Source organism: Myiozetetes cayanensis, unplaced genomic scaffold (assembly GCF_022539395.1).
Source record: "Myiozetetes cayanensis isolate MyiCay16 unplaced genomic scaffold, myiCay2020 scf6-25, whole genome shotgun sequence".
Taxonomy (NCBI): Eukaryota; Metazoa; Chordata; class Aves; order Passeriformes; family Tyrannidae; genus Myiozetetes; species Myiozetetes cayanensis.
This window is the reverse complement of record NW_026087853.1, coordinates 60,638,547-60,663,705: the sequence shown is the minus strand read 5'-3', so window position 1 is coordinate 60,663,705 and position 25,159 is coordinate 60,638,547. Positions and strand designations below refer to the sequence as shown.

General features: G+C 41.7%; 1 protein-coding gene across 3 annotated transcripts in view; it reads right to left on the bottom strand.

Annotated features, from left to right (window-relative positions):
* Nucleotides 1-12,514: 12,514 nt before the first annotated feature.
* CCDC34 (coiled-coil domain containing 34) overlaps nt 12,515-25,159 on the bottom strand; it is a 31,348-nt gene continuing 18,703 nt past the window's right edge. Inside the window, exons 6-7 of one of the 3 annotated variants that reach the window (XR_007631428.1) lie at nt 16,513-16,678; nt 12,515-12,710 (exon numbers count right to left, since the gene is read on the bottom strand). Coding sequence is in view for 2 of the 3 variants with exons in the window: in XM_050335253.1 (XP_050191210.1) it covers nt 23,999-24,046 (48 nt within the window). In the remaining variant the exon portion in view is untranslated. Of the gene's footprint in view, nt 12,711-16,512; nt 16,679-17,832; nt 17,878-23,983; nt 24,047-25,159 lie in introns of those variants that run through there. The other 2 variants (XM_050335254.1, XM_050335253.1) reach the window with 2 other exon arrangements.

Genomic DNA, 25,159 nt, shown 5'->3' with positions numbered 1-25,159 from the left:
TTGGACAAACATCTTCCAGGAATAAGGCAGGGATGGTTAATCTTGCCTTGGGGCAGCACAGTAAACTCTGATCTATTGAAATCCATTCAGCCTGTGGTTCTGTGATGATATCTGAGCAGGTGCTGTGTGTTTGTACAGCACCTTGCCCATCAGAGCCCTTCTCTGTCCTCCTGAAAGACAAATGGAAATCAGCAACTATAACTGGTTTTATGATTACTGCATTTCAAAACACACAATTTAATGCCACATACATGATATCCAAACTATAACTTCAATTTCAATAAAACACCCACTGAACTAGACAATTATGAGCTTTTTTTTTTTCAATGCCACATTCACAAAATCAATTCACAAAGCTTGCATTGATAGTTTGTGAGAGAGAACACTACTGCTTTGAAGATATGGACATCTCTCCAGTGCTGTAAAAAGAAGAAACAAAAAAATAAATATAAACCATCTATCTATTCTGCTTCATAAAAAACCAGGGGGAAAAAAGCAAGAGCTGAAACTTCATTTTTTAATATCTTTTTGCCTTAACCACAAAGGTTTTGAAAATGGTAGGACTATAACTCTATTATATATTATATATTTTAAATATTACATTATGTATGTATATAAGTATAACTTTATTTTGATCACTGTCTCATGTGAGACTTATAAAAAAAATGAAATGAAAACCAGTTAATTCTTAGTATTCTAACTACTACATAAAATCATCTTATACAAGCAGGCGACACTCACAAGAATTGGTCACTTCACAAATTACTGCCAAGAATGATCCTCTCTATTCGGGTTGTTAATGATGTATTTGCTCTCTTTCCAGCCTAACCACATGTGCATGTAGAGGCACACCCCTCAGCTGAAGCAAAAATTACTCAGTCAAAGACAAGAGGAATTGCATCACTAATGAGAAAATTAGATGGCTGTACAACTTCTCCCTCACAGACATTACTGGTAGTTTCTGTTTGCTTCATTACCTCATTATTAAATTGACACCCAAGCCCTACTAGGCAATAATAAAATTTAACCAATGTTTCATTTGTTGTAGCCTCAGATACACCCTCATTCCTCAGATAAACCCTTATGCTTGGCGGCGAAGGATGGCACTTCAATTCTCATCTTTTAGGATTCTGTCCTGCATGTCAATGCCTAAAAATGAATGAAAAATATCAGAGCCCACCTCTCCTTCCATGTAAATCTTATTTAGGGGAATTGAATCCCACCACATTTCCAAAATTGACACACCACACAGATTTCCTAAGCAGAGTAATTTGACACCGTGATCCATTACTGGATGAAGAACAATAAGCAAATAATGTGCCAGCTACAGAATTATTTCCCAGATATTAAGTTGGTCTACATATATTTAGCTACATTTCTACGTCATGTATAAAAATTGCAAATTATGTCTTTTTTTTCATTAATATTGATATATTTGGTATTTTTAAGCTTGGCTCCCAAATACATTATTGGTTTAGTTTTCGTTAGGAAAAATAATGTTCTTGTTATCCTGGAGGATGTAAAGGAGCTCTTATCAAGCAACACCTCATGTCATATCGAGTACAGTAGTAGCTTGAGGAATTTTAAGAGAATGCTTGTCCACTAAGCCAATAAGGAGCAGTTGACAGACAGTACTGAGAAGAATGAAGTATTTAAAACTATTTAATACACTAAAATTCAGAAGGTAAAACATAATAAAGTAGCAATTTTAGGTGATCTCAACCTATGAGCTGTTTTCCATCTTATTTTCTCTCCCCTGTCCAGCTGAGAAGGGAGAGTGATAGAGCAGCTTGGTGGGCACGTGGCATCCAGCCAAGGTCATCCCATCACATCAGGTAAGTTTTAACTCAGGCTAAGATATAAAAAAACCTGAGGAAAACTTGGGAAGCCTCAGAGCTGCCTGGGAATTGTTCATCTATGGAGGAATAATAACAGAAAAACTGCAGAAGAGTGAAAATGGTGATTATTCTTACAGAATATTAAATGGAAGGGTGTTGCAGAAAGAAAAGGAAATGTATTCTCAAGATGTGGGATGAATAAAAGAAGGGGGGGGATTACATTTTATCCCCAGAGACTCAAGGGTTAAGAAAATTAAGAAAAGTGTCATTTTTGCCATAGTACAAGTCAAGAGTGCATCAGACTACAGTGCATTCATTCTTGAAGATATCTAAGAATAAGCAGGAAAACATCTGTGAGTGGTCATAAATACAGGCTGTCTGGCCTTGCACTGGGGGAGAAATCACAGAATATATCGAGGTCCAGATTAGCCCTATGCTTCTTTGGTATTCAACACTTAAACAAAAAAACAAAACAAAACAAAACAAAAAACACAAACAAACAAAACAAAAACCCAAAACCAAAACTAAACCAAACCAAACCAAACCAAACCAACAAAACAAAAAAAAAAAACCCTCAGAAAAACAATATAAGACCAGAAGTCAGAACTTCCAGTTCTATAAATCTCAATTTAGGGGTGATGTAATTCACTCAGAGTCACCTTGTACAGCTAAGGTCTAAGTACTACACAGGAAGAAAAATGGAAGAAAACAAAACTGTGCTGCTTTTGGCCAGGGTAGAGTTGTTTTTCCTCACAGTGGCTGGTGTGGGGCTGTGTTTGGGGTTTGTGCTGAACACAGTGTTGGTAACGTAGAGATGTTTTGGTTATTGCTCAGCAGTGCTTACACACAGCCTTGGCTTTTATGCTTCCAGTTGTCTCCCTGATTCCTGTGGTGTGGGAGGGAGTGAGTGGCTGCATTGCTGGTTAAACCACAACAAAATCCAATAGGATGTTTCTCTGCAGGGCAGTTAGATTTTTCTGTAACAGAAAAAACAGCAAGCAGAAGGCACTACCGATCTCCTTCAGCCACCTTTTAGGACAAACACAGCTGGAAAAGGTGTTTGGAGGTGCCTTTCCCTCCAGCTGTTCATCCATAGGGGCATTGCTGGATTCCTGAGGTCTTAACTGAGAACAGTGGCTGGGAAGTGAGATTCCACCCAGACCACAAGCAGCAGAAGCGAAGATGCCTGACTTCTTCAAGCAAACTAGCTTGGGAAAAAAGGAAAGAAAAGAGGGAAAGAAAAAAAAAGGAGAGAGCAGCGACCCAAAGGAGGTGTGACAGCAAGGCAACACTGAGTGGAAAGTCAACGGGAAGACAAACTGTGTGTTCACTAAAGCTGTTAATTCACTCTTCGTGTCTCCTGCTCAACTCATCCATCACAACACAAACTAAATAGAGCTCAGAGCACAGCTGCCTGCCGCTGGAAATGAGCCTTCTGCACACAGAGCACTGCTCTGGCAAGTCCGAGGGAAAAACCTCAGCTGCAAAAATAAACAAATCAGGTGCCACAACCTTCCTCCCTACGCTTTTTCCCAAAGAATTTGTGCTACTAAGTTTTAACTCCTTCTTGGTTGTTGACAAGAAAGGATGGATCATATCTAGCTTTTATTTTGTAAAAACTGGGGATATTCTGTAAAATTCTTCTCCCCTTTTTTTTTTTTTAAATTTAAAATTATTTAAGCTTTAGGGTAGCTTTTAGGGGTGTTTAGACAACAGCCTGCGTAAAATTTAACAACTGCAGAATTTAACAACTGCTGAATCAAAATGAATTGCAGGCCTTTTGTCAGAACAGATTAAATCAGTGCACAAACATCTATTCTAAACTTTGACAGCATCGCAGTGAAAAGATATGGAAACTGCAACAAACGATTTAAAGAGGAAAAAAAAAATCACAAAATAAAAAGTAAACTAAGGCTTCTGTTAGCTATGAGTATGACTCAGGCAGCCCTAGCAATACTATTTTATGGCACAAGTTAAACACATAGTCCCAAATGTAAATACAGTCAGTAAGTTAGCAATATGGTGGATAAGACCATAAATCTTTGTAGTGACATGCAAATGTAAATTCTGAAGAAATACCAAGATTGGCAAAACCAATACAGACTACCTTCCCAGGTTGAACATGTGTGGCCTTCCTTTAACCCAGGAAATGTTACAGAACAGGTTGATTGCAGCTTCTCAGTTTGTGTGAGGCCATGCAGTCACCTACTTCAGAGGGTGCTGCATAAACCATCACTTCAGGGACCTACACAGGAAGTTGCAAAGTTGCAATGCTGTGGAAATCAGAAAGGAAGACCCCAGTGAGATCACAACGACTGAACTCCTAGGAGCTGGGTATTATTAAAAGGATGAAATTCCGACTCCACTTAAGCTAGGGGCATTGTAACAGATACCATGGTATCCAATCCCATCTGTAACCAGGTTACTTTTCTTACCTCTGGGGATCCTGGAACAGGTTGTTAACAGAGAGAATGTTGGATCCAAATTAACTTGCAAACCCCAGTAACTTTACTGAGACTACCCCTCCCCTAGCATTGGGCCTTTCCTGTCATCTCACATAGCTTGCTTTGGCTAATCTCAGCTCCGTGGGTTAAATCAGAAATAGGCTCTTTCTGCTGTGCTTTTGTTTGTTTTGCTTTTCCTGCAGGTGATTAGAGCATCCTTGTAACTGCTTGCATCAGGGATTGAAAACATCACCTGCAGGTGTGCTTAAGTAATCACACTCTCCTCAATGTTTATGAAAGAAGTAATTGCTTTCATTTCCCAAAACACGCAGTGCACACACCATCTACTGTATAAAATTCTGTCAAAATAAGAAATAAGTGTGATCATAAACCTTTGAAGGCAGGAAAAGCTCTGCTTAGTCTTTGATTCTCCACATGGCAGTTACAGAAGCAAACAGCTTGCTACTGCAGGGACTTCTATCACTGAATAGTTGTAAGTACTTTAAATACCCTTTGCCAGTACTTTACAAATAGATGTAGCATTTGGGATACTGCAGTTACCATCAGGTGAGAAACTGGGTGTGAAAAAAATGACACCCAACTATACATGTGTTCCCATCTCCCGAAAAGCTGGGGTAGAATGTGCCTTCCTCCTCCCAAGAGGGAAACAAGTATTTATGGCATAGTCTTCAGGAGATGGTGTGTCTGTTCCAGTTTTGGAATTTGGAATCATAGAATCATTAAGGTTGGAAAACGCCTCCAAGATCATGGAGTCCAACTGTTAACTTCTTCCTCAAGATAAAATACAGTCAAATCATCCTTACTCATTTTGCTCTGTGTGAGCACTGTTCTTTCCCTAGCTTCCCTGTTCAGTATTAACTATGATGGATTTACCTTTAAACAGATTTTCCAGATTATTTAAAGCACTGGGTGTCTCACAGACCAATGTCAGAGATACTGTAGAAATCACCCTCCTGGAAAATGGAGGGAGAGAGAAAGAGAAACGTTACTGAGAGCCAAGAAATTCTACACATCTTTTAAATAAAAACCACTTTAGACTCACAAGAGTTTTGAACAGGCAGAGTCACACAACCTCTTGGCTTACACAATCACCCCTCCAGAGAATGGCTCTTATGGTGTGTGCATGTGTGTGGGCATGTAAAATGCAGCAGGGTAAAAAGGCAGTCACAAGCTAAGGAAATGATGAGCAGTGATGAATACAGTGATATAAAAGCTAAATGGCATATTTGGAAACCACTCAAGCCAGGCCCATTCATTAAACATGGCTCCACCGTGCATTAAAAGCACCAAAGCCTCCATCCAGTGATTTTAAGTGGTTTAGAAACTGATAGTTGTAAATCTCTGAGTAGTTTCAGTGTACAGTCCTCAAACATGGTGTGGTTATGGTCAGCAAATACCTGCAATTTCCATTACAGAACAGCCAGTTCAGCTCAGGGTGAGCTGTGGAGGGGAAGGAGAGCATTGGTGTCAACAGATGAACAACCAAGCAGTTGCCTTCCCTTTTTTTTCAAGTGTTGCTGTACTATTTGGCAAGCCAGATGACACAGAGGAGATGCCATAGGTTTTTTGCCACTGAGGAGTTGTCCTCTGGAGAAATCCTTACCCACCAGCTGCTGGAGAGGGCTGGCAGTCATTCTCTGGACCCCACTTGCTCTTCCACTCAGCTGGGGAGGAACCATTCCCAAAGCCCTGCCTGTGGTGCAGCCAGCTCCACAGCTTGTCTGTGGCTGCCACTCGCATCCTTGGCTGGAGATGGCTTCCCAAGTGTCCTGAAAAAGGCTCAAAATGAAACTACAAAGCTTGGAGGAAACATTATTTGACTTGCCAAATTAGTTCATAGAATCACAGTTGGAAGGGACTCATCAGGGCGACTTCTGGCCCTGTGCAGGACACCCCAGGAGTCCCACCCTGTGCCTGAGACCACTGGCAGAACATCTCTTGTACTGTCAGGCTTGGTGCTGTCACCAATTCCCTGGGGAGCCTGTTCCAGCACCCAACCACCCTCTGGGTGAAGGACCTTTCTCTAATATCCAACCTAAACCCTCCCCCAGTTCAGCTTCGTGTCCTGTGCTGATCACAGGAGTGAAGAGATTGGTGCTTGCCTCTCCACTTCCCTCCATGAGGATGTTGAGGACCATGATGAGGCCTGCCCTCAGTCTCCCCAGGCTGGACAAACCAAGTGACCTCAGCTGCTCCTCACAGGGCTCCCCCTCCACACCCTTCTAGCCAATCAACTAAACTCCTTGCTGGTGCAAATTCTTGAAGGGCCAAGGACTGCTGTTTCCCAAAATAGACTTAAGCAAAATTGGAAGTGATCCCAGTTTTTGGAAACGAACGCTTGCAGGCGAGGCAATGCCATCATTATTCTAAAAACGCAGTCTGCACCTCGGCAGCCAACCAAGGCCTTTCCTCCCAGGTGGAACACCAGTGTTTGGTTTGGAATCAGTTTCACAAAGTGCTTCTGACTGCAGACCGTGCACTGATGCCAACACATATCATGAATTCATCTCTGTGTGCTGTTAAAAAAAGGCAGAGTATCGTTTACATAAGAGGTGCCTGCATCTGGTACTGTTCGTAGGCTCTTTCCCCCCTTTCCCGTTCAAAATAAAAACAGCAACAGAGGGAAAAGTTGGGAAGCTTTCAAGAATGGCTGTGAATTACATGAGGAGGAAAAGTTTTAGTAGTTCTGGAGATTTGCCACGGACATCTGCCCGCTGGTTCCAGCAAATTTGTCCCAGTGGCACAGCAATTTGCCAACAAGTCACACGAAGCAACTGAAAGGCTGCTTTGTTTTTAGGAACAGACTTATGGCCCATTTTACACCTGATGAGAGCAACACTGTATGGGGACAACTTGCAGATGCCCTCTGAGGGGCGTTAAGAGCCCTGTGCTTCCCAATATTCCTCCTAAGGGAGGAACTGCATTAGGACATGCAGGGCAGAGAAGTGGAGGGCCTTTTGCTAAAGCCATCTATTCCTCTCCCAGTGGAGTCCAGCTGTGTGGGCACAGCTGCAAAGAGCACCAGGCTGACTAGAGTCAACTTCTCGAAGAGAAAAAGACCATCGTAAGAAAGAAACTTTAACATCAGTTTCTTGATAGTTTGCAAAAATCGTCCTCTCTGGGAGAGTGCAGAGGGAAATAATTACAAAGAAGGCAAATATAAAACAGTCACCTGCCTTGATATATATCCATGTGCACAGACACCTGAAAAGTATCAATCATGTTTTAGCCAAACTATTAACACAGACTTTTCTATTGCTTTTACAAAAGGAGGACTCTACCTCTGAATTAAATGTATTCCTTCTGCCTGTATTTCCATCTAATTACTGACCATTTTCTGAAGCCCACTGATGTGACAACAACGTTCCAAGATCTGAACCCAGCAGTGGTAAAAAAGCAGGGAACCTCTTGATCCAGTATTAAACCAAACCAAATGCATAACAGTATTTTCCCCAGAACACTATATTCTTTAGTTCTAAAATGCCTTTTTCTTCAGCTACGTTTAGTTTTTAAGGCCAAGCAGCTCAAATAATTTGACTGAATTTTCCACTACTCTTTCCCAACGTCATAAATTATGTTTCCCTTGAATGCAAAGGCTCCTCACCCCTTCCCTGGCACAGTGGGGTTTGTTAGAATTCCCTGAACACTTCTTCACTGAGAGAAACTTTATGGGTTGCCCCACGGTGAAGGACTCAAAAATAAAACCCGGAAAATCCGTGTTCCAATAGTTCTTAATGAAAACAGAGCTGGTATGCCTTTTTATACTGGCAAACATGATACTGCAAAAACAAAAGATGAGGTACCTTCTACTATGGCATTATTTTCTTCAGTTGAGTTATTCCTGATTTACACAACAACATTTCTGGTGCAGGCCTAGGAGTGACAGTACTTCACCTAACCAACAATTCTACTGGTGCCCATCACTGGAGAGCTCCCCAGAACCAGTACTCACCCTGAACACAGGGTTTGGGGCAGTCCAGTCCAGGAGCTGAGCTTTGCAGGGGTGCTTAACAGAAGCCATCCATTTAGGTAGTTTGCTGGGAAAAAAAAAAAAACAAAAACAAAAACAAAGGAAGGGGTGGAAGAAAAAAAAAAAGAACCAAGTCATATTACCATCAATGTGACAATAGGGAAAAATATCCATAGCACAATAGTACATGCAACCTGTCTTCCTTTATTCATTCTGTTGAAGGGCAGTAGATACTCACCAGTCACAGCACAGACTGTGACCTATGCAGTCACCAAAAATGACTGATTATAACCACTTTTATTTGTGTGCAGGGACAGATTTTAGCTGAGATTTGCTGACTTCAAGGACCTGCTTTACAGGCATGTACTAAGAACGTGACCCAGCGTTTAATTTGTTCTTCAGACCATAAACGTAGTACTGGCCAATCTACCAGTGTATTTTAGTAAAGCTGATAAATGGAGACTCTGCTTGCTTTAATGCATGTATTTTCATGTCTCCCACAGATCTACCCTCTTTTTCAGGCTCTCTATAAACCAAAAATGCATCTGACTCCCAAACATCTCTTGACTCAATTGTGTTTGTTCCCATTACTTCACTTCCTCTTTTGCACGTACATCAACTAATGCAAAAACAAAAAAACAAAACAGAGAGTTTTGCTCATAGGTTATTAAATGACCATTAATCTTTTCCTTTCACTTTGAAGTTCTCCAAACAGCAGTGAAGTCTGGACATTCCACAGCCAGAAGTACAGATGTGAAAGCTGGAACAGAGAATGCAGCTGAAGGGGGAAGGATGATGGTGTCCCATATAAACAGACAGGTTTGCCTAATATCGTGGCAGCCTCCTGAAAGACACAACTGCAGAATTAATATTTTAAATGTTAAAACCAAAGTTTTAAGGTCTCCTGCGATATTTGACACCCCAGTTCCTACGTTTCTCTCCGTTTGTTTATGTAACACTGCTGCAAGCTGACAAACAGGAATAACTGTATTTCAGGGATGCAGTAAGCCCATAAAGATAGACAGGGGAATTTAGGGTGGGAGAGAGAAAGGGAGAGGGCAGACATTAAGGAAAGAAAGCAAAAGGCCTTAAAGACCTCAAGTGAGGATGAATTCTGGGCTTCACTGAAGATTATGAGAGTTTAATCAATTACTTCAGCAGGATCAGCGTGGAAATCATGGTTAATGTTCACTTGGATCTTGTACAACAAATTTCATATCAATGTCAGATATCATTAGTCCACATGCAGTTCATGAACAGTAATTTCTTGAAATCGCCTTTATAATTGAAATTCAATATAAAATTGCTTATATTATCAAGTTAGAAACCCCATTTCCATAAAAATTAAGTAAATCATCTTCATATTAATCTCCTGAACAATTCACACAATAGCATACTGAGTAGAAAGCTGACTGGAAATAAAGAATTTTGTCATAAAACCAAATAAGATATTTTGCTCCTTCTTCATTAAAATTTTGATGCTCATTCCAGAAAAAGAATGCTGTGATTGAGTAGTCATCTCTTCAAAAGGTTACCACAAGATCAATGACATTAAAATAACATGATTATTTCTTATATCTATATTTATGTGTGTGGTTCAGGATGGAAGAGAACGTAATATAGAATATACGAAAACATGGACCAAAATACCGTGAAATGTTAAAATATTTTCCTTTAGACTATTTTCCTTTCAATTTTCACCTCATGAAGTCTGCCTTAATCCCGTTTCTGCATTTTCGTGCCAAGCATCTCCGTGGATTACACTTTCCACTGGGACAGGATTTCTGTGATACAGACTGGGTTGAGTGGCCACAGTTTGGCATGAAAAGATGTGGCTCTTTCCAGTGAGCCCAGGCCCTGCAGCAGGAATGAGTCAAGGCACTGGGAAGTCATCACAGCAACAGATATCAACACAGATTAATGTGAAGCAGACCTACAAGGAAAAGGATTGGCTTCGATTTTACAAGCTGATGTTTTCAAAGCCTGCCTGGCAAAAAGTAAAAGTGCTTTCTTTCCCAGCTGCGATTTCTTTTCCAGTAGCAAATCCAGAACTCCGGCAAAATAATTTTAAGAAACACCTCATTTCAGCTCCCACCAGATGACAGAGCAATACCCACAGGCTCACACAGAAGGGACATGTTTTGCCACTGGAAAATCCACGTGCCTGACGTGAAGCTGTCAGCTGCTGCTGGAGCATTTACACAACAGGCAGAAGCCAAAGAGGGTGGGATGTGGTGGTGGTTACTCAGTCAGTGAGGTTCTTTTTCCTGTGAGGTTCCAGTCTGGCAAGGAGCCCCAGTCAGTCAGACCCCAGACAACAAATATATTGTCCAAGGGTTCAGAAGTGGAAAAATGTTTCGTTTTTAATTTTTTTTCCCTGATGTTCTTCACTTGAAGAACATAAACATATGGTGGATTTCAGCTGACCCTGCCACTGCTGATTTACTGTGCTCAGAAGGGGAGGTGCAGGCTGCTGCTGGGGGCTGGAAATATTGTGGTGAAGGCTTGTGCTTGGTCTTCTGACCAAATTCAAACCTTGTCAATGCCACTCTGCCAATCTAAAAGTATATTCAAGGTTTAATTTGGCTGATATATTCTTCTCTGTGTGCTTTGTACATGCTTCTGTCAGCTGCTATTTTGGTTAGAGTGGCTGCTTTCCAGGAATGGAGAAATAGATTTCTGGATGCAATTAGCAAAGAAAGAAAGGAAAAACTGAATTCACAGTTCATCTGATACTATTGTCCTCAGAGAGGACATGGTACAAAACAGACAGCACTACAGCTGCCTTGCTTTAAGAGAGATATCTCCAAAGAGTTAATTATGGACCCAGGAAAAAAACCTACCAAAAAAAAAACCCAAAACAAAACATGTGCAAGGCATCAAGCCTAAATTTCCAACATGAGCAACACTAATAGACCTTTTCTATAGCCAGGCACAACCCCTGTAATTCTACAAATTAGACTGAGCCCCTGGGAAGTATGTGTCTGCAGCTGCTACGCAGATGTGTGGACAGAATATGAAGCAGATTCTTCCAAATTACTCTGGATGATTCTGAGGCTAATGAAATTACCACCCATCCAGTGTTAACTGACAACTTTCCTTATATAAAAGTCATTTATTTCATCATAGAGCAAAACATATTCCAACCTGAAAAGTGGATGAGCAGCAAATTTAATTCTCACGTCAGACTGATTCCCATCTTGTAACATTAATTTACTGTTAAGCCTTTCTCTTTAGGAGTGAGGAAAGCTGTCCTTTGTGCTTTCTGGGGAGCAAGAACTCTTCCTCAGGAAGAGGAAGATGTTTGTCAAGGCGGACAAATGCACGGACTCTCCTGCAAGTATTTGCCCAGCACTTAACCACAAACTTAGCTTCTGTTTGTGGAAGGTGAAGGAACAGCCCCAGACAACCTGTATGGTTGGCTGATTGTAGATTCAAAATTCTACAAATTCATCTGGGGAGCAAGAATCAAAACTGGACAACACGATGATGCGTATATAGGATGGGCAAGAATGGACAAGAGACCAGAGCAGCCAGAAAGAACAGATGATTGAAAATGAAGGAGAGTGGATGAAGGTTGAGAGGGAACATCCCTGGTGTGATGAGTTCACAGGCAAGCAGCAGGGGCAAGAGATTTTTTTTATCCATAGGCAAACAGAAGGAAATGAGCAGGTCAGAAAGGAAGCAGAGGTGTCTGGCAGGAATTACTTTAGCAAGTATTTTTTCTTCCCTCTCTCACCTTTTTGCAGAATTGTTTTCATATGCTCTTCTTGGAACCTGAGCAAAGTGTTGGCTCTTTAGTCAATACGTTTCTTAAAGTCCCCAAACGTGCCTAAAATATTCCCCCTTTGCTGTAACTCAAATGTCCTGCTATCTCTTCAAGCTGTGATATCCTCAGATAGGATAAACAACACTGTGCCAACGTTTGGCTGATGAAAACCTCCAGAAACACGCCAAGAACCTGAAAGGGAGACCCTGTAACTTTGCAGAGGGCACTCTCCCCTTTGAATTACTGTTCTGTTGGCATCCCACCATGCCAGTAGGAGACACCACTCTGATACCAGTGGTCTAGTACTGGCTGCCTATGTGATATATCATATATATGAGGCTCTTTTTCTCCAGCAGTTTAAAACATTACAGACTGACACCTACCCTGTGGGAAACACACTCGTGGCTGATGCCCAGCACAGCGTCCAGGGCAGCATCACAGGGGATGATCCCATTCCAAGCCCCTACCTTGCAGATGATCCCCAACACAGTTCTGTGCATCTCCCGCTGGAGGTGCAGGTCTGGATGAACCTCCTGTCGTGTCTGTCAGAACGTGAGGAGCAGCTGCTACTCCTTCCTGTCGCTTTCAAGCAGTGAAGGGAGGAATCTACAGCTTCACCTGCTGGTTTTTGGCACTGGCTCTTTCTTTGTGCACGAGTAACTGGAAGGCTAGATGAACCAGAGGATTGGTAATAAGACATAAAACAGTTTTTAGACAATGCATGTGATTCTGATCAGGCTTGCTGGGACTGTTGCTGCTGCAGAACAAGGCTGCTTTGTTTTTATGTGTTACTGGTAACAGGGAGGCAGCTACTGGTGCCAGCCAAAAGTCAGGACCGCACTGCATCAAGTGCTGCTCTGTAAAACTTCAAGTAAAAATGTTTGTCCTCAAAAGTTTGCATGGGAGACAGGCAGTGGAAGGAAGGAAATGATATCTCTGTTTGCTGTGGCAACTGACCCACCAGGATGTTTGTGCAGGGTCACAAGGGTAGGACGTCTGTAGCAAAGCCAGGGTCTGAGCCTCCATCTTCTGCATGCAGTCATAACACCAGTGCAACAGGCCCTTCCTTCCTCTCAAATATTTGTTTTCTGACTCCTAGCCGAGGGTTTGAACCCAACAACAACAGCGTGGAAAACAGACAGGTCCATATGGAGAAAGAAACTCCATCAGCAACTGGCAGAGCAAAATTCCAACTGCACCTGCAGGTCAGGAGAGAGCAGTTGTTCTGCCAGTGACTGCAGTCAGCCACAACTTAGCTCTATTTATAAGGCTCAACATCACATGTTCCAGGATGCATCTTGCCGAGCCAAGTTTGAAATCAATCCATGAGGCAAAACAGCAAAGCTTGTTTTCCTGCTGTAGGTGTGAACACAGGGCCAGGGGATGCAACCTCAGACTGCTGCTGGTGGCAGGAAGGGCTGAACACACCTCAACATTCACTGCTGTCATCTTTGTTTTCACTGAAGAGCCCTATCTCAGGTCTTCAGAAATAACTTGTTCTTTCCTAGAGTGCCACAACAGTCTCGTTCTTCAAGGGAAAGGTTGGCAGATACAGCACTGTCAGAGCTTTAATGCCTGCTCACTGAGGTTGAGCTCGTGCAGAGCAGGCTGCCAGTTCACAGAACAGCAGCAGCAAAGACAAAGAGCAGAAAGGGAAAAGCAAGGAAACTGATAGCAGAAGATACTGGGAAGTTGGTAGTCTTAATTCACCGTGCATCCTCCTCAGAAGTTATAGAACGTTTAACTTCATTTATTCACAGGTTGAAATGAGAAAAAATATGTGGGCTGACTAATAGGACAAAATCTAGTATTAGCTATAGCAAATACATGGCATATTCTACTTCAGAAACTGAAATTAAAAAGGTGCATCTTGCACTGTTTTCCCCCATTCAGATATTGCTGCACTTCTCTGAAATCCAAAACTTTCAACCAACACCACTTTTTTTTTTTTTTTTAAATATTCCAGCAATATGACAAAGGACATCCATATAACAAAATACCCTTTGTCCTCTGAAACAAAGTTGTTAATGCACACTCAGCTTTGTTGCTGCTGGTCTGGAAACACAGGTGCTTTAACAAAATGGATTTTCAGAGCTGCTCGTTAGAAGTTTCTGACTGCCCTGCTCTCTCTCTGCTTCAGCTGGGACCCTTGGCCATGGGCATCTCAACTCTTGTCCCCTGGACATCCCTGCAGCTGCAGGTTCTACAGCCTGGGGAAGGTCACCATTCAGAGGGCCCTGGTGATGGAGAAGCCAGCCAGGTAAAGAGAACGAGGCCAGAGCCCATTAAAAACCTGTCTGGCAGGCAGCATTCCACTGGAGCTGTACTGCTGGTTAAAAAAAAAAATCTTAATTTCCTCCAAAGTCCATCTTATTCCAGCAAGTTACCAAACAGGCAGCAGTACACACTCTTGTTTTCTCAACAGCAGCTGGGAATGAGTCAAATGGCAAGAGGTCTGATTTGTTGGCCTGCCCAGTAGTGCAGCTTCCAAAATCCTCAAAAAGTTGGATGAGAGAAATGTGGATTCACTGATTCTCCTGGAGGCACTTCTGGAATTTTTTACAGTGAGTGGAGAAATCAAAATTTTGATGATTAAAATGCGGCAGAAAGATTTACAGGAGTAAACAAACTGCACTGTATTTCCAGCTAGAAATTCAGATGAAACAGGGGATAACATAGTCAATAAAAATCAAAACTAATAAATGTTAAAATAGTGAAGTACTCTTTGGACCTGCAAGATGTTACCTGCAAGGGAAAGGAAAGGGTGTTTGAAAACAAAAGGGTAGATTCCTATATTAGTCTCAAGTCTTTCTAACATACCAGGTCATTTAGGAAGTTTTACATAAGGCATTTTTAAAAATGCCTTTTCTGAAGCTAATTTTGACATGCCTTTTGCATTAACCCAAGTGGGAAATGCTAGCAAATTAAAACAGTCCCCTCAGGCTATCGTATGGAATATTCCTGCTACTTCCAGCCCACTTCCAGCTCAACTCCACCCACCACAAAAGCTGCAGGGGTAGAACTGGAATAAAAAGAGTGTCAGTGACCTTGTGCACACCACAGGCACCTAAACCAGAGAGTGCAAGGCTCTGCTGCTCAAGGCCAGAGCGCCCAGGGGTGAGATGTTGTTATTCAGAGCCTGATTTATCACTTGTACTTCCAGCATGGATACCTGGAGGTTAGCAAGCCTTGGAAATACAAGAGATTTTATGGAGCAAAGCAATGGGTGGTAGGAAAGGTACCCAGAATGCAAAGGAAAACTGTTCCTAAACCTCAGGGGTTAAAATAGAAGAAAACAAACCTGTGATTTTTCAGTAACTGAGGCTCTTTTCAATTATAACTGCTTCTCATAATAGTGATCAGTTTAAGTGACTGATTTAAAATTGTTAATTGCCAGCATTATTGAAACAAGTGTCCAAGAATTTGCTATAGTAATAGTAATTTTATTCATTGAGCTGTATTACTACTGAGTGTAAAAAAAAAAATTACACTTTTCCTTTTCACAGTAGCAGAACTACTATTAGAACTGAGAAAAGTCTTTTTAAAGCATGAACTTTGGTAGCCTTTTGTTTCCGAGCTAGAAGAACCAGCTGAACAGCTCTAGATATAGGAAATTTTCTCATTTGGAGTGATCATAAACTCATAGAATGAACCATCAAATGTCCTGGGTTGGGAGGGACCTTAAAGGTCACCTAGTTCCAACCCCCTGCTGTGTACAGGGACACCTTTCACTAGACCAGGTTGCTCAGTTCCACTCAACCTTGAATACCTCCAGGGATGGGGCATCCACAGCTTCTCTGGGCAACCTGCTCCAGTGCCTCACCACCCTCACAGGAAAGAATTTTTTCCTAATATCTAATCTAAACCTACTCTCAGTTTGAAGACATTCCTCTTTGTCTTGTTATGACACGTTCTTGTAAAAAAGTTCCTCTCCTTCTATCTTATAGGGTTCCCTTCAGGTACTTGGAAGGCCAAAATTAAGTCACACCTCAGCCTTCTCTTTTACAGGCTGATAAAACTCAGTCCTCTCAGCCTTTCAGTTAAGCCAGGGATCCCTAGAAACAGGTATTTCACCTGAATAATATTCCTTGCCAGCAAACAATTCCCAGCCAGTCCTAGAAGGGCTGGTAGAAGTGAACTTCATGCCTCGCAAAGATGAGCAAAGTCAATTTTTTTTTTCCCCCTGTTTACACTGGACATGAGCTTTATATAATTATCCCACCAGTTAGGATGAACTGGCCAATTATCCTGGCAAACAATGGGACATTGATGACAGGCAAACAAAGGCATCTCAGAGCAGCTCCTCCAGCAGCGCCACTGCAGCGGAGCCCCAGCGAAACGCCTCGGTCCTGGCTGCCTTCCCAGCACATCAGCCCTCCAACAAGGGCTGCACAGTCACAGGGGGAGCAGCAAAAGGGAAACAGTTTTCCTAACCTGTCAGCATTTAAGAACCCAAACATTTTTCCTTACCAAAAAAGGAGCTGAAAATTCGGAGGTGAGAGCGCCCGCAGGCTGAGTGCATTGCATGCAGCAGAACAGAGTGGCTGTTGGGGACAGCAGTTTTGCTTTCCATGCTTTTGAAATGTTTCCATCAGGTTTTGACCTCCTTCATGAAAGTGAAAGCAGCATTTCAGTGCTGGAATGGAAAAAAAAAAAGAGAAAGTGTAAGAATGGGGATGCAAACGGGCCTTTTTCTTTCTTAACCCCAAACCCCCATAAGCAGCAGCCTCAGCTAGCTGAACCTTTCTTGGCAACAATTCCAGTTCAGTGAATTGACTCATTTTGTCAGAAAAATTCTGACCAGCAACAGTCCCACAGTTGTATCCCCAGTAATTCAAGTATTTCAAACATTCTGTCTGTACAGCAATACCTACAAGCAGCAATCTTGAAGGAAATGAGAGCTGCCTCCTTGATCTGCTGCTCATTCTTATATTTCAGGTTTTTTCTTTGTTTTGTTTTTATTTCTGCATAGTGTCCTTATGGGGCACTGCAACTTGCCAGAAACCCTCCGGGAGCACCACACAGCTGGTACAACCCAGGCCAGAAGATTCCTAAAAAACCTGGGATGACAACTTTATGGAATGGGTCCTAAGGGGGCAGACTCAGAAAGATGCCCCTCCTTGATCTGCTGCTTGTCCACAGAGCGAATCTCATGAGCAAAGTGGAGGTTGAGGCTGTCTTGGCCACAGTGACCATGAGGGCATTGAGTTTAAAATCTCTCCTGTCAGTAAAAAAAAAAAAAAAAAGCATCAGCAAAACCTCAAATCCAGACTTGAGGAGAGCAGACTTCAGGTTGCTCCAGGAATTAGTAAGGAAGGTCCCCTGGGAAAATGTTTTTGCAGGTGCTGCCATCCATCAGTGCTGGTCACAGTTCAAAATTCACATCCTAAGGGCACAGTAGCAGGCAATTCCCAAATATTGGAAGTCAAGCAGGCAAGGCAGAAGGCCGGTTTGGCTGAGCAGGGATCTTCACTTCCACACTATTAAGCAGGATAAATGCTTTGTGATGCTACTTCTACCTCCCTGTTGTCTCTGGAGGCTTGTTCATACTTTTTAGTTTTGACTGACAATAAATAACAAGTTTCCTGCCACTAACAGCAAAGTTCCTCTCTCCCATCCCAGCCTACCTGGGTCTGTCCAAGAGATCTGGCCATCCACACACAACAGCTCATTGGCTGCACAGCCCCTGCAGGGAGGTACGACAAAAGCACGCACAAAAATATTTCTTCTGCTCTCTCCCTGAACTTCTTAAACCCTAGCTGACCCAGAGTGAAATCCATTTTAATGGGGCCTTGGTTAAATCAGTCAAATGAGTCCTTGTTGAGCTAGGCAACACTAAAAACAATAACATAGAAATAAAAACAAACAACAAAGAAAAACCAGAAAAATACATTCTTATTCCTTTTTAGAGTCTTTGACAGCAAGGAAGTAGCTCCCAGTTTTAATCCTTACTTCACTGTAAAGCTAACCAGCATTATTCAAAAGCTGTCCACCATCTAGTGGTGTGTTTTGGTTTATGGCAATACTCCTCCAGTGCTATAGCTGTCCACTAAACTATTCAACACATGCTTCTGACTTTCACTCAGTAATGGTGTCACCCTCTGATGGTGACACAAGTCCAGCAAGCCAAGACACAAGTTAGAAGTGAGAATTGGTAAGGAACAAGTCAAAGTTTGGTTTTAATGTAGAAAGAAAGTAAGGGTATGTTTCTGTATTCCACCTGACCATCAACTTCTTGTCTCTCATTTCTGTCTGGTGCTGCAATGAGAGAAGCCAGAGCTATCATATTAGATGTATTACATTATCTCTGTTGTGCTCTTCTCTGGAGCAGAAGTGCATTATGTTTAATTGCACTGTAGCAATTTTAAGACTAGTGCATAGAAAAAAAAATACAGAAGACATGAGATGTCTTAAAGCACTTATGTTATTAGCATTGTAAACCTCAATCTTCAAGTGTCCAAACTCCTGCAGGTATGATAGACCTACCTTACCAAAATGGAGCATTCTACATCAGCAGCCAGAGTTTCTACCAATTCACAGCTACACAAGCTGCACTTCTTCCATTCTGGCATTTCGTTCTATTTTCAAAAGTGTTTTTAGGAACGAGTTTGAGACAAGCAAATTTTCTAAAGTATTAAGCAGTTTCTGGTTTTGAAAACCTCACCACGTCGTTTACACAGCCAGCCTATGAGCCCCTAGGCAAATTTTCAGTACTGTGACAACAGAGGAAACACACTCTTTTGAGTACCACTGGTATTTGACCATTTAAACAGTCACATACATTTTGAAATGGGGTCCTGGGAATTTTTACTCTACCCCCAGGCACTTTTAAACAAAGGGTGCCTACATTTGCTGTACAGAGGCTAGGAAAAATTTCTTGTGTTGAAAACCACAGAAAAAAAGAAAAACACCCGTTTAAATGATGAGCCACAGCTGGGGATCATCTTCTCCAGAAGGGAATCCCTCTTCCACTGCTTGTATTATTTATCAAACTAATTAATGGAGTTCACTTCAACAAGAGCACTGTTTCTCCACTTTTGGTTTTGTTTGCCTCTAAATTTTTTGAGTAGTTTAGCAACACTTGGTCTAAGTAAGAAAGTTGCCAAGAGCTACTATGACCCTGAGCACCTCTATTTTCTTTGTGCCTCTTTGACCCAACAACCCACACCCAGCTTTACCCTTTCCATCACCCGTAGCTTAGATACACTATATTTAGATTAAACAGCCCCAATCCTTAGAACGAGATGCTTATCTCCTTTCAACAGCTTCGGTCTAAAAGTGATCGCTGTCCTCAGCCTTTGTGAACTTTACAGCTTCTTGGATTTTTCTTCAAATGTGTCCGCTCTTAAAAGCCAAACCCATCGGAAAAATAACCGAAACCAAATGCCATGTGATCAGGGCCAACCATAACACACCAGAGCCCTAAAATAACAGGAGAGATACTGTGGCAGTGCCTGACCTTCTGAACTGTGCATGTGGGTTGAGGCAAAACGGCCCATAATCACATCCTAAATGGTGCATGCTGCTGGTTTATTTGTAGCTCAGAAGAGCCCAGTTTACAGAGCCGTGATTTTTAAAGTTCCACGGACTTGTTTCAGAGGCCAGAAATTACTTCACTTTTGGAACAAGCTTAAACAAGGTCACAGTTGAACTTTATCAGCTTATATGGTCAAAATCAGTTCAGGAGGCAGTTTCAGTGGATGCAGATATTCCCTCTTTCTCCTACCATGTTCCCACCTCAAAAAAGGAAAGCACACCAGTGGATTTTCTGTTCCAAACACCTCGAAATACAGAGTTATTCAGACTGGCCTGAAACTAGCAGCTCAGAAACTTTTATTTAAAGTGTTCTGGCAACACCTCAACAAGAAGTTTCTTATAGAGACGTTATCTGCCTGCACCCAGATTCTACATCTGTGTCTGCATTCAGATCTGCACCAGCCCTTAATTCAGGTAATAATGTCTATCAGTTACACTCAGATCATCCCTGTGTCCCAATATGTCAATAGGCAACAAAACCATGGCAATGCTGGGTAACAGCCCCTTGGATAACTCCCCAAATTACATACACAGTCAGTCAGCTTGTTCAGTAGCTGTTACTGCTACGAGCTCAGCTAAATCTCTGTGCAAACTGTTAGTACAGATGCTACCCTCAATCCAACCTAAATACTTGAAGTGGCCAGACAAAAAATCCAACTGCAGACACCTACACTCCTAAGAAAGCATATTTGGGTTTGCTCAGGAATTAACAGAGGTGTTTCCTGGGAAAGATTTCCAACAGGATGTGCAACTGTGACACCAGGAAAGGAAAAAAGCAGAGGAGGAAAATTCAAATCCCGTTCTAGCTGAAAGTCCTTCTAATGCCAGCATCAACACAGACAGGATTTTTTTTATAAACTGACATTTACTTCATTAAAAAGTTTCATAGGGATAAAGAGAAAAGCATTACAAGAACTACATAAGATAGTTTTATCTCTTGCTCCTGGAGTACAGACATATCCTCATACTCATCCTTACAGGACTCTTGCAGCAGAAGCTACCAAAGATGCTGGCAGAAGTGGGCAAATCAACAGGTAAAAAATACCAAAACTTTGTGAAATTTGCTGTTCTCTACTAGATAGGCAGTTATCTGAAACAGGGAGTTTTCTAAAAGAAACAGTTTTCACACTAAAAGAGAGACGTGGCAGCCAGACCACAGAGGAAAGAACAGCAACATGTCTGTCAATGCATGAGGAATTCAAACATGAAAATGGAAACACTCGTTGTACACAGACAGGATGGAGTGGCCAGAGGATGAACTGTTACAACAGTTGATGCTGGCACAGGATCATACTGCACTGTACTGCTTCCTTCAGGTGAACTCCTGCCAGAAATACTGCTGGCCAGAATCCAAACTTTCATCTGACCAGACTCGCTGAGCACCAGCAGAGACCATTTAAACAGAGATGGAGAGAAGGGGGATTAAAAATATAAACCACCACTTCCTCCAGGCTTCACAGAACAGGCATGCCTTCTTTGCAGGACCTAATTTAAAATCCATGGAATTCAGTACACTGGGTATTTCTAACTGTTAACAGGGATACTTCTGTGTATGGGTTTGGGGTTTTGCTATCACCCATTCAGAACACTGATTTCTTTCTTCTCTGTTGGTTGCAGCCGTAGGAGAGAAGATGAACACCCAGAGCTAACAGTGGCCCACACAACAAGGCTTAGCACTGACCCCAGATGGGGACAGTGGGTACCAATACACTGTTCCACCACCCTGTACTGCATTTTCTGCTGGCAGCATTCATAGTGCTCTTGTTATAACACTGGAAAGCATTCTCTTGTAAAAATGGGACTCCGTAGGGGAGAAAAAGAAGAACAGTTGCTGCAATGTCTTTCTTCTAAAGTCTTCTAAGCCATTAAATGATAATGAAAAGCCCAATAATTTAATATTATTAGGACATAAATCCTTCAGCTTTGACATCTACACAGTCCTGTGACATGGAGGATGATCTTGATCTTTCAAAAAAATCATCTTTGTGTGCTTCCTCTCCTACCCCATCAAACCACCAAGCTATTCCCAAACCCTTCTACAAATGGGAAAAGGAAACTGAAGCGAGACCAACATCCTCAGCTTCAAAAATGATGTTGCTCCCTTGTGTTGTACCATTTGCTTCCTTTTGAGTCCTGCTGAGTCACAAAACCTAACAACATGCATAAGCTCTGCTTAGCTTTCGTTCTTAACATTCAGGTTTAATTCAGAGCTTGAGCTATGGGGTCTTTTAGTTCAGAATCATCGAGGATGGAAAAGTCCTTTGAGATCATCAGGTCCAACCATCGACCCAGCGCTATCACTGTAACCACTAAACCATATCACCCACGAATTTTTATCCACACAAGACTTTAAATGCTATCATTTCTGATTTCAGCAAGATATTTTAGCTCCTCTGTATACTGTGCCTTCTTTCTAAAAATAGTCTGAGTTTCTCATCTTAAAAACTGGTCTGGCTTCAGACACAGTAAGAGGATGATTTGGAAAACTTTTCCTCTGTTCATCTGATACTCCTGTAAGTGCCAGAGAGTAGCAAATAATCACTCTACTCTTCATAATAATTCTGATTATATCCATATTTTATGAACTAAAATTAGCAATAATGCAGATCAGAGTTGCACAATGACTGTTATTAACAAGCAAAGGATGATACATTCATGCACAGAATGACAGAATGAACGAGGTTGGAAAAGACCTCTGAGATCATTGAGTCCAGGCTGTTCAAAGCCCCATCCCATCCAGCCTGGCCTTGAACACCTCCAGGGGCAGGGCCTCCCCACCCTCACAGGAAAGAATGTCTTTCTAATATCAAGTCTATATCTACCCTTTTTCGGATTAAAGCCACTCCCCCTAGTCACTATATACCTATAACTCTGTACACCCTTGTAAAAACTCTGTAGGAAAAATCAGCTTGCCAAGAATGAAGCCAGAAGCCTGTTGCAGAGCATCTGGTTCCCCTAAAATGCAAAATGCAAAGTGTCAGAGCAGACTCCTGAAGTCTTTTGTATGAATCCCTCCTTTGCTCCTTTGAGGTATTTGAATATCAGCTCCCCTGCATGTTGAGTCTTCCTACAGATACCAGATGTAAAACGTGCTGACAGCATAGATGTCGAAGACAGAACACCTTCCTTTCACCCTGGCAATTAATCTTTTTAGTAAGAACAAGTTCTTTTTATGCATTTTTGTACCTGGTTCATGACAACAGCTAGAAAACAGAGTGAGAAATGCATCAAGGAGAGCCACAAGAAATGCTGTGGGCTGGCAACATCCCAGCAGTTTGGGGAGCACAATAAAGGGCTGCCTGTTTGTAACTTCCTCTGGCTTGTTCTATCAAGCAAACAAGCACCCAAAGAACATTTTTAAAGGTTTCCATTAACCTGGGTTTCCTGGGCTTTCCAACCATCGATCTCTTCCAGGAAGTGACAAGATATATGTACACATACAAAGCTGTAGCTGTGCTGGCAGGGAATGCTGCAGGGTATCAGCTAATCCCAAAATGCTGAGATGGTGTTGAGGCTTTCCTGTCCTCTGCCCCCTGAACGTGTGTGCCAGAGGTCAGACACCCAACTCCACAGCATGGATTTCATTCTTAGATCTCAGGGGGGGCATCCTTCGAAGTGATGTCACGACAAGATGAGGATTTACAATTTAACAGCAGGATGAACAGTTAATACCTGTGTTTAGCTGTTGGATTTTTTACAAGCTGAAGCTGGAATATTTGTAGTCTAACGACAAATGTAAAAATTGAGACGTGAAATTTGACATTTAATCTTCACCACATACAGATTTTACACATGGAATGTAAGTTCTTGAGGTTCACACGTGTATGAGGCATGGGAGATACACTTTGGAAAATACAGCCAGATCCTTTGCCAGGTATTGAGCTGCTCTCCTCAGCTGCTTTTGATTTTTAAAACCTCTTTGAAAGGTGCAGATTAGCTCTTTTGTAAATACTTTAGCCAGTCATAAATATTCAGCATTTTAAAGAGCTGTAAGGTCAAATTCTTGCTTTTCGTAACAGCTTAGTCTTTCCACAACGTTTTATGAAATATTTTGTGAAAAATCAAGCATCTGACAATCTAATTAGATATCAACTCTTTTTCTGAATTTGTTAGATTAAAACACACAGATTGGGATTTACACAAGCAATGAAAGGAACCCTGTGCAGTGTTGAAAAGTTGCCTCCTTAGTCAGAAGAAGTCTGGAAAAGTTTTGTTGAAAGCACACATACCAACACAAAACTTTATCTGTAATGTCTCTGAGAAGCATGCTACTCCCCTGAATAAATCAAAAGCCACAGCTCTATTAGTTATTTACATAATTAAGACCATGCTGAACTAGTTGGTATCTCAGAATTGACTGCCCATTAACCCCTTACCTTCCACCAGCTGGTCTGGTGACAGCAGGAGAAAAGGTAAGTCCTCATATTCCCTTCGCTTCCTGTAACCTGCCTGTGCTATCAACACTTCCCTGGAGGAGGGGGAGGAGAAATAAGAGATAAAGAAAATATAATTAGGGGGTTAAGAAGTCAACTCCAGGAGAGAAGGCCTGGAAGGCATGCCCTGTGCTGCATCCCAAAGAGGAAACGTTTGCTTTCGAAGCACTTGAGGGGAATGAGCTCCCAACAATGACAAGAGAACCCAGAGATCCATTAGGACCCAGAATTCAGCTGGATGAAAGAAAAATCCCACTCATTTCTGTCAGCATTTCCATCTAAACAGAACAGACTGAAAATGTCTTCAGAGCCAAACTCCTTACTGTTTGCTTAATGCACTGATTAACTGATATTTTCTTTAAATTATTTGCTTCACAATCTTTTTATTATCTAAATCAAGTTGAACAATTATATATTTAAAAAGACTGAAGCTAATGGGAACAGTAACATTAATTTTAATAACTGGTTAGTTAATAACTGGACAAGCATCACAGATCTTTAATGATGTGAGGGTTGTTTTGTTTGAAAGAATTGTTTTCAGATTCAGAAATGCCCCTTCCTCCTTAAAAAGCAAAGTTAGTGCTATCAGTGCAATCAGTCCTCATCACATATATACATTCTAGATACCTAAATCCAGAGAAGTTTCTCAAATAGGTGGCTGTGCTAACAGTTATGGCACCAAAAATATTGAAGAATCCAGTTATAGCTCCAGTTCCTTTTCAAGACTCAGTTTACCAAGAATCACACAATGTCCAGAATTTTACAGAGCACCAAGACATCTAGTGAGTGAAAAATATATTGCAAGTAAAATGACTGTATGTTATGTAAACTAAGCAGTGTTTGGTTTAGTTATTAGATGCAAGAAGTCTATGGGATCATTGCTAGAGGTGAATTATTACCACATGATTTTTTTTCACTGTACATTTACAATTCTTACAGTTCCCAGGGATAAAAATAAATAAATAATAATAAAAAAAAGAATGGATCAAATGCATCCAAACCCATCCGTGTGGCATCTCATTGCAGTGCCTCTGGTCTTTTATTGGGTTCTTGCTTTAGTAAAGACCTGGTGCCATAAGAACTCAGAGAAATTGTGTTTACTGGTTTTGCAGATAAAGAAGGTCTGGCCTATTTTTATGAAATCCTAC